We start from the raw sequence: 10,522 nt of genomic DNA, 5'->3' as shown, positions 1-10,522 counted from the left end.
AAAATGAAGCCCATCTAATTTAAATGAGCAACACCTATGGAAAAATAAATGTAGAAGATTAATTAGATTGGGGGACAACTCACAATGTGGGGCACATACTCATGTTATTCCCATGTTTCCTTAAATCATGTATATGATTTTTCTTATGGGGTTTTATGCATAACTCTTTGCTTAGGGAAATAAAAAATTTAAAATCAAAATATTTATATAACTATATGCATGAAAACATTAAATGTTATATTTAATAAATAATTATAAATTGAATCCCCCAGTCTTAGTCTTAATGGTCATTTTCTTTTAACTATTTTTTGTTTTTGGCACATTGATATTAAACTCTTAAAAAGAGGGATATGGTAGATTTCAACCCTTTAGATAGCTAGCAAATAGCAATACTATATATATAAAAGCACTCATATATAACCCATTAGATATTTGCCAAATGCCCATATTTGTCCTTAAAGTTTATACGATTTACTTTGTGATACTCTCAAGTTTGCGGGGACTTATCATAATTCTACACTTTCACATTTCAGTAATAATTATGTACCTTGCCAAAATAAAATATAAAAATACAGGATCATAATTGAACTCTTATAAAATTATTTCATTTGGGCGAGAGGAATAGTTATTACTGAAATGTAAAAGTGTAAGGAAATGATAGGTCCCTGCAAATTTGAAAGTGCCACAAGGCAAATCATGTAAACTTGAGAGATAAATTTATGCATTAAGTCATTACATATATGAAAGGGATACACATAAAGATATAACACAATGATGCACATAAACACCCATGAGTGCAAAATGAGAAAGCATGATGGGTTGGCAAGTTATTTAGAATCCTAACAGTGAAAGAAAAGAAATTGTAAAATGAGTATACATTCTGGATATTTCAAGATCAAGAAACCTATGAAACAAGTTGAAAAGTGACATTACTTATTTGAGGAGAATAATGAAAATGAGCTGACTTCAATAAGAAAAAGGGAGAAATAAGCATGAGTGTGAAGTTAGCAAACTAAAATGATAACAATATTTGGTGGTGGTGGCCAAAAATTCTTTTACAATAACTTATTAAAATTATTTCTCATTTTCTAGTGCAAAGAAAGAACACATGCATTTGTGTTGAGTGGTTGTCAAACAAAGGCTAAAAGGGTTTCCAACGGGAAAACAATTGCTGCTATAATCTAAAAAATTGGGAACAAAAGCAACCCTAAATACCCCATGCATAGCACTCTAAATGGAAATAAATAATTAGGGTTGTTGTCTTTAAGAGGAGCATGTCTAGCTATTCCTATATAGCTAAGTGAAAATGCCAATTTAGAGCAAGTGATTTGATTTTTGTAAATAGAGAATGATTGGCATCTTTAAGGAAAGCTTTGTTTCCTAAAACAAGGCACCAATAAAAAATTGGTTGGTGGGTGATGGGATTATTAGAAGAAAGTTGGTATCTTTGAAAGTAATATGTGATGTGATGAGGGACAAGTTCCTGATTACTTTGAGGATCATAAAAATAAACTTAGTTGACCCATAATGAATTGCATGCTTTTATAAATAACCAAAAAAAAAAAAAAAAAAGATTTAGTCTTTATACTTTAGATTTTGTAAATAAATCATCTTTATTTATTATTTATTTTGTTAAAGAAAAAGACATAAATTACTATGAGAATTAAATGATTTTAGTTTAATTATTTTTAATAGAGACATTGTTCACTTAGGTTCCACATTATGAGAAAATAATTCGACAAGTCTATTTCTCCAGTCTCAACATTTCCTTACAAGGCAAGAGAAATAAATTTAATAATAAATTTCATGTTTTATTACATATATAGTTTATTTTATTTGTTCTTTCTATGTACAAATATTACAAACATATGTTTAAAGCAAATTTTTTTACTTTTAAATTTATGTCTAGACTACTTTTATTTTTTATTGCTCATATTAAAAAAAATTCATTAAAAAATTCATTTAATAGTAATTAATCAATTTTTACATAACAACTATAACAAAATATTTTACTAAAAAAATAAAAATATTTTCGAAAATTTTAGTTTATGTATAATAATCATATTTTCAATATTTAAATCTATTAAAATGTGTTAGTATGAAAACATATATAACCATTACTTGTATTAAAAAGTTTATGTGGGTGAAGAGAGATATAAATTCTAAAATTTGATAACTAATTCATAAAAATAAAAAAAAAAAAGTTATCATATTTGCTCTAAAAAATATTGATGCTATCATATGGAGGCTGACATTAATTAAATTATGATTGTGGGTTTGAGGCATGGAGTGGGAGATGCTCATTATGTTGGATTAACTTTCAACTCAGAGAAAATGTAACAATATCATTTGCCATCAATAAATACCAACACCGATCAAAAAAATATATATATATATATATATATATTTTTAGAAAAAAAGGATGAAATCTCAAAAAAAGCAAACATGCCAAAGATATCTCAAGGACTTTTATCATACAATAATTAATTGTTTAATTAATCGCAACATGATTACAAGCAATAATCCAAATCAACTGAGTGTTCTGTGTGAAAATAACTCAGTTTTAATCTTTATAAGCGCTTTCTCCGTATTGATCTGACATGACGCGAATAAAATTAAACTTCACTCAACAGATTAGAGACACATGTGATGCATATATACATCAAAAAAAATAAATAAATAAAAGTAACAACAACCAAAAATAATTGGAAAGGAACTCATTGGATAAGCTTTCCAATGAAAAAGGACTTACATTTAATCAAGCAAATTAATTGACAAATGATAACAAGCTTTTTTAATACATTGGGAATGGCATTCAAAAAACTAAGATAAGAAGATTCAAAATTAATAATGATTTTAGGTTGTAAAGTATAATCATGTTTACATAAAAAAAAAAAAAAAAAAAAAACCAAGCTTGTTAGTTGTTAGATATGGGATGTGGTGGGCAGTTTTTGTACTCTTTTTTTAATACAAATCAACAAGATTTTCGGTTGGGACATGATGGCAAAAGGAATGGCTAATAAAACAAGGTTTGCTTGTTCTTGTCTAAGTACAATTAAAATCCCCACTAATTCATAGCATGGCCCATCACATATAAATGATCCGTAAGAGTCCTTTTTTGAAGAGATAATATATATTATTTACAAGTTATCAATCGATATAGTGTTAAACAATAATGTTAAGACTTAATAAATTCATCAAGAACAGAGTCTCAAGACCTCTTCTGCTTTAGGCCGTGTTGGACAACAGTTTGCTTTAGGCTGTGTTTGACAATAATTTTTAAGTAGTTTTTAGCGTTAGATTGTGTTTGACAATAATTTTTAAGTAGTTTTTAGCGTTTTGACCAGTTAAAATGTTAAACGCTACTTTTTACAGTATTCGGTTACATAACATTTGAATTAACTTTTAGAGGTTAAGGTAACGTTTTTTGAAAAGTTAATCCATGTAATATTTAGCTTTTTAGCATTTATAAAAAACTATTCAAACAATCAATAGCTAAATACTACTGAAATAGCTAGCAGCTATTAAAATAATTAATTTTGCCGAATAGACCCTTAATTATTTGACTAAAATTTCATCGGTTTTAATGAATTTATAAATAAATTATGTAATTATAGGTCGTGATCCCTTAGAGTGAAAAATGATAATTCAAAGATTGTACATAAATTATTTAATTGGAGATTTCTTGTTAAGGTATTAAGATTGGAGGGGTAAAAGAAAAAGGGAACAAGGCAAAAGCATAGAAATTAAGTTTGGAAGGGAGTATAATTTGTAAGATGCATTTGACTTTATCTTTAAAACACTAAAGTTTGTAAGGTTGAAGACAGACTGAGAGGTAGACAGAGAATTTGGGCTGGCAGTGATTGAGATTGATGGATATATGTGTTCCTCTCTCTAAAAGCAAGAAATTTTGGCTCTGAACCATCTTGAAAATTGTGATCAAGGTGGTGTCATCAACACCATTTATTCTTGTGGACCCTTAACTCAGTACCATACATAATTAACCCAACCCAACAATTTCTGCACTTCAACATCTACAAAATTTTCCTTTTATCATACATACCATTTATTTATTAATTTACTTTTCTAGAATACTTCAACTCTGTATTTGAATTTCATTTCAAACTTTTAAATATTTAAATTCAAGTATCACTATAACATACTGCATGTTTAATTAATAAAATCATTAAATTTATTTAGATTGCAATAAATTATTGAATAAATTTATTATATTACATTTAATTTAATATATCCAAACAATAAATTTAATTTTAAAATTTTTAATTTTCACGTTTTGTCCAACTACAGTGCCGAGAGATTTTGGAAACACAAAGAGGTAACAGTAAATAAAGAGAGAATAATTTTTTGAAGAATTGAAATAATAATTATTGTTCGTTGGTTCGTAGAAAAAAGATAAACATGAAAAAAAAATTTATTATTTTTCAAAATCACAAATGTGATAAATACTTTGAAACAAACTATTTTCTCAAATATGACAAGTATTATAGAATGAAAGTAGTAACGTATATTTATAGCTACAAAATTAAATTCTTAAATTCAAATACAATAAGTCTTTAGTGTTGTTTGTGAATGATTTTTTTTTTTTTTAATTTATACTTGAAAGATAATACTACTCAAGGTGAAATTTTATACAAAGAATAAAATTAAATTAAAAAAAGGATAGTATTCCAGAGTAATAATTGAACATAATTTTTCTGAAAATTAAATGAAAAATGAAAGAAAGAGAGAAAACAAAAGCAAGAAAGAAAAAAGAAAGTAGCATAAGGGAATTACCAGAAGAAGGGACAACAAAGATAAAAACAAAAATAAAAAATAAAAAATAAAAAAGAAGGATAAAGTGTCTAAATGTGGTGTGGAGTGTGGAATAAAGGAGAGGATAATGAAGAATAAAGTGGCTTGGATAATTATATTTAATAAAGGAAGGACTAAAAGAAAATACATTTGTCAAAATACTAAGTTATCAGAATGACAATGGAGGAGTGCTCTTAGTCTTTTTCTTTTCTTTTTAATTTATTTTACTTCATCTTTGATATCAAAAAGTGTCTTTTCATTTTTAAATTAGCATAATAAATTCTTCATATGATCATTTTACATGAATTAAAGTTAATGTAGATAATTATTATGATCCCAGAAAATAGTTCATGACCAAACAACTGTATTAATAAGTATTCTTGATTTTTGTTGTATCTATCATAAACCAATTACTTTGCACTAATTAGTGTTAAATGGATATAGTTAAAACAACAATAATTATATTCCTTTGATTTTGGTACTGCAAGAATTCAATATGGATATTTAATTTTTCTAATTATTAAAATATTCACTTCATTAAGTTAATTTAAGGAGACAAATCAAATTTGTTGTCTTATTAAAATATATAGTATGCATGAATATGTCTGTAATATAAATATAAAGGAACAAAATCTATTAATGTGTTCATATATAAAATGACAAATATTTTGAGAATATATACTATTATAGCTAATATTATTTTAAAAACAATTTAAGGTGAAAATATGAAATAGTTAGTTTCATATATTATAAAAGTAATAAACATTCCACAAAGCTTAAATATAAATAATGATATTGTAAATTACATGCACCTTCTAAAATAACCTTACAAAATTGAAATAATTTTTTAAGATTTTTTTTTTTATTAATAGAATTATTAAATACAGCTAATAGCCTGAAAAATTGAAACTCAATTACCATACATACCATCAATTTTAGAAAATTAATTTTATAATATGCAAGTAAATACTAAATAACAATATATATTTCTTTTGTCTCCATCACCTATTAAATATGGAATATATAAAAGCAACATGTAAAGACAGAAAATTTTATCTCCTTAACCTATAGAAATGAAATTTCAGGTGTACAAATATTGTAGCTAGTTTAGTTAATTTGTTCTAGGAATTATACACATGCATATCCCAAACTGAAGTACACCAAGTAATAATATGTATCTCTCAGGTAATTATTAACATTGGAATTTTATTTTTCAAAAAAAAAAAAAAACGTTGGCATTTAATTTAATTAATGTAATTTTACTATTTGATTAGAAAGATGAATCTTTTCTCTCCAACCTTCCATGTGATGAGTCTGAATGAAATGAAATTGTGTTCAGAATGCCAAGGGAACATCATTTTCACAATTGAGTGACGCAATACACCGCAACAAGTGAATATTCATTTGAGGTTTTAAATTTTTTTAAAATATTAAAATATTAATTACAAATATTGAAAGCTTGATCTCTATTTCCTTCTACAGTAGGTCTGACCTCTGAAGCAAAACGCACTAGCTATACATATTTAAGCTTTCTATTCTCAGCCAAATACCTAATTATCACTTTCTTGCTTCCTTTAAAACCATATATTTTCAAATCATATAGTGTTTCTCTTATTCTTTTTTTTTTTTTTTCTTTTATATAATTCCATACATACATACATATATTACATAACTTAATACATCATAAAAATATCTGTCTTTATAGAAAAATTTTAAATTTGAAATAGAAATCATTAATTATATATATATATATATATATATATATATATATATATATATATATATATATATATATATATATATATATATATATATATATATATATATATATATATATATGTAATTAATAGAAATCATTAATTCACATGAATTGCATGACAACATCTACTTCACAAAATTAATGATATAGTTGCATTAAGCTAGTGAAATAAGGGCAAGCTCACAAAGTCTAGAAGCATAAAATTCAGACAAATAAATTATATTGGTCTAGGTCTTTGGAAATTCCTTTTTTTTTAATGAATTTCCTGCTGTATTAAATTTTTTTTTTATTTTTTGGTTTTACAATTATATGTTCTTTAAATAATTTATCAATTAAACCACTTTCCATAGAAGAGCATTCTATGAATTAAAAAGGGAGATGGAAGTGATTTAATTATGGGCAAAGATGTCAACACAAAATGTTTTCAAGATTTTTAATAAAAAAGATTTTTCTGCTAATTATTTATTTTTCCTTTTTGATAATTCTGTTTATGGTTTGCTTCTATCTCTCTCCTTCTACACTCTCTCTGACACACTGCTCTCCATATGGCGTAAACACTCGATGCCTGATAGTGCAAGCAAAGCAAAGGAAAGAACCACACCCCACCTTTAATCTCCTTCACTAAAAAACTCACTGTATTCCTCTTTGTCTCTTAAAAAAAAAAAATCTACTTTTCTTTTTTTTTAATCTCTCTCTCTTTTTTGGTCTTCAACCCTACTATAAGCTCCTTGTTTAGTGCTTGCTTCACTAGCCAAAACCACCTGCAAAACTCTCTCTTTCTCCTATTCTCTTCTTCTTCACCAGCCTACTTGTAATATTTATTTTCTCCAAATTCACCTCTCTTTCTCATCTTTTTAGCAAGCAAAAACTTGTATTCTTTCTTTAAACTACCATGGAAGGTGTTTAAGGTCATCTGGAGGGGTTTCTTGATCTTTTCTTGATATAGTCTTCTTAAGGCATTTCCATTTCTTGAATTAAAGAAAAGGCTTTTTCCTTTTTCTTCTTAGCCATATCCTATAGCTAGCTCTAAGCTCATTTCAATCTATCATTTTCTTTTGGGGAAGTTGTTGAGTGCTGACTCTCTTTCTTTCTCTCTCTTTCTTTGTTTTCTCTCTCTCACTTTCAAGAGATAAAGAAATGGAAATGTTTAGAGAGATAGAGTTGTTCTTTTGCTGATACTGGTCTGCTCTCATTGCCTGCTACTGTCTACAGTATTACTGAATTTTGCTCCATTCTTTCTTTTTCTTTCTAAGTTGACCTTTGAAGTAGAAGAAAAGGAAAGATGGACATGTCTCTGTGTTCTAGGTATAGTTGATTACCCTTTTGTTTCCTCTGAGCTTTTGATCAAAAGATTGGCCCTCTTGTCTTCTCTCTCTATCTTACTCATAAATCAACTTAACCATAGCCCAAAACTCCTCTTATTTCCAATTCTTTAAGGTGGGTCATTCTTTTCCCTTTTTTTTTTATTAAAATCTTTTTTTGAAATATCATTTCAAGAATTATACATTATTAATAGTTACAATCCCTAACTATTGAGTTGTGTTGTTTGCTTCTGGACAAATTGACAAAATTAAGGGGGGAAAAAGACACTCTTAACTCTAATCATTTGGTGTCTCTTCTATCTAATCTCCTATTCTTCTCTTGTCTTGTTTCTTTCTTTTGGTCTCCAAGAAAGCTACAGACATAAATATTAGCAAGAGCCAAGAAAGATGGAGCTTTCAAGTCATGAAGGAGAAATACCAATTCCAATAAACAGTAGTTATGGGGGAGGTCACATGATCCATCATGATCATCATCATCCCTCTACAGCCCATAACCACATAATCTCTTCTTCAACTCCTCAATTACCATCAAATAACAATCATAATGGCCCTAATTCCTCTATTCCTACTCCTACCCTAGAAGTAGACCATCATGTTCCTTTCAAAAAAATGGTTAGATATAGGGAGTGTCTTAAAAACCATGCAGCAGCTATGGGAGGCAATGCAACAGATGGGTGTGGTGAGTTTATGCCTAGCGGTGAAGAAGGTAGCATTGAAGCACTTACATGTTCTGCATGTAATTGCCATAGAAACTTTCATAGGAAAGAAGTTGAAGGTGAATCCAGTTCATGTGAGTATTACCATGGCAACCCTGCACATTTTAACAGGGTTGCAAGAAAAGTTATTCTGGGGCACCATAAAAATATTTTAGCCCCTGAAGCTTTAGGTTACCCTACAAATGCAGGTACGTTTGTGCCCTCAAGAGCAGCAGGACCACCCCACCAGATGATAATGTCTTATAATATGGGTTCTATTCCTTCAGAGTCTGATGAACAAGAAGATGGTGGTGGGGTAATAATGGGTAGAGCTCCACAAATTGTGAAAAAAAGGTTTCGTACAAAATTTACACAGGAACAGAAAGAGAAAATGCACAACTTTGCAGAGAAAGTTGGATGGAAAATACAAAAGCAAGAAGAAGCTGTGGTGCAACAGTTCTGTCAAGAAATTGGAGTCAAAAGAAGAGTTCTTAAGGTTTGGATGCACAACAACAAGCATAATCTAGCCAAGAAGAGTTCAACTACTACTCCTACTATTAATATTACTACTGCCCCCACTCCTACTACTACTTAATTAATTAATTAATTAAGATGATTAACTCCAAAACTTCACAATTACTATTATGTCTTTCTTTTTTAATTATTAGTTTGTGGTTTAATTAATTAATAGCAAAAAGTTTTTTCTTTTACAATTATTTTTTATATTATTATTATTATTATTATTATTATTATTATATCCTTCTTTCTGAGCATGTTTGTTTGAGTTATCTTAATATTTTTAAATAATTTTGGAAGTGTAATTGTAGTAGCTTAGGAAAACTAGGTGGTTGGTAGTGTTTCATGATCAGCTATATATAATTAAGGGTGATTGTTAATTATGTTTTTTTTTTTTTTTTGTTCTCATAATTAATCCATTTTGGTATAGAAATGGGTATGGATTTGCAAAAAATTAGTCCTTTTGAAGACCTTATTATTATTGTTCTTATTATTCAACTAATTTTTTGTTTATATTGTTAAATACCTATGCATGCATGAGTAATATATATCATTTGCTTGATATTGTAACCAGATAATTATATTTAGATTAAATATTTTTAAATCTGTCACTTCTCTCCCACAACTTTGGATTCTTTAACCATGAACAGAGCTTAATTGTGTTTTGGAGTAATCTATACAGGCTACTGCAAAGAGACAGTGTCACATGTTCTTTCTTCTTTTTTTTTTTTTTTTTCAATAATTTGTGGCATTTATAGGAGCTTGTGCTCTTAACAAGTAATTTTACTCTTTCATTCAAACATTGTTTGGGACAGCGAAATGAAATTTTGCAATTCTCCTGTTCCATATAATTTTTTTAAAGAAAATTATTAGAAGAATATTATGTTTATCAAAATTTGATTAGCTTCCTACATTATGCAGGAGTTGATCTTTTTGTCTCCTTGCTAATTATTGCACAAAAACTTCAGATAAACGAATTTAAAAAACGTTTGAATGTAATTAAAACCATATAATTAAGTTGATTAGGTTGGCCTATGAGAAAATATTTTTTAAATCTGGAAACGTTACAAACACATAAAATGAAAATATTATAATAATATGAATTTTTATCATTTGGAATAAGAGAAACCAAAGTAAATGGAATTTTATTTCATGTACGTTAAAATTTTACGTCAATTAAAAAAATTAAAAATTAAAAAATACTAGCATATACCAATGTAATTAGACAAAAATGAGAAATGATATTTACAAGAGAAAACATAAAAAATTAATTTCATATATTCTGCGATTTGAACCAAAAGATAGAAATATCAAAACCACAATTTTTTGTTTGATTGTATTGAATAATTTTCTTCTTTTTGTTCTTTTGCCGGTAGGCCTAGTTATAATTTTATCAATTGATCTTTAACCTATCACGT

The 10,522-nt window shown here is 27.5% G+C and overlaps 1 protein-coding gene across 1 annotated transcript; it reads left to right on the top strand.

Moving 5' to 3' along the window:
* The first annotated feature begins 7,090 nt into the window (after positions 1–7,090).
* LOC105631573 (zinc-finger homeodomain protein 4) lies at positions 7,091–9,301 on the top strand. The gene has a single exon (XM_020678411.3). It carries the CDS (start codon positions 8,281–8,283, stop codon positions 9,181–9,183), a length of 903 nt encoding a protein of 300 aa, XP_020534070.1. The 5' UTR covers positions 7,091–8,280; the 3' UTR covers positions 9,184–9,301.
* The last annotated feature ends 1,221 nt before the right edge of the window (positions 9,302–10,522 follow it).

The sequence above is a fragment of the Jatropha curcas genome, chromosome 6 (assembly GCF_041381405.1).
Source record: "Jatropha curcas cultivar XTBG-Jc1 chromosome 6, XTBG_Jcur_1.0, whole genome shotgun sequence".
Classification (NCBI taxonomy): domain Eukaryota; kingdom Viridiplantae; phylum Streptophyta; class Magnoliopsida; order Malpighiales; family Euphorbiaceae; genus Jatropha; species Jatropha curcas.
The sequence above is the reverse complement of the archived record's forward strand: the minus strand, read 5'-3'. Positions and strand labels throughout refer to the sequence as shown.

Bases quoted from the DNA above. Each gene is read 5' to 3' on its own strand.
- LOC105631573 (XM_020678411.3), top strand. From the start codon at position 8,281: ATGGAGCTTTCAAGTCATGAAGGAGAAATACCAATTCCAATAAACAGT.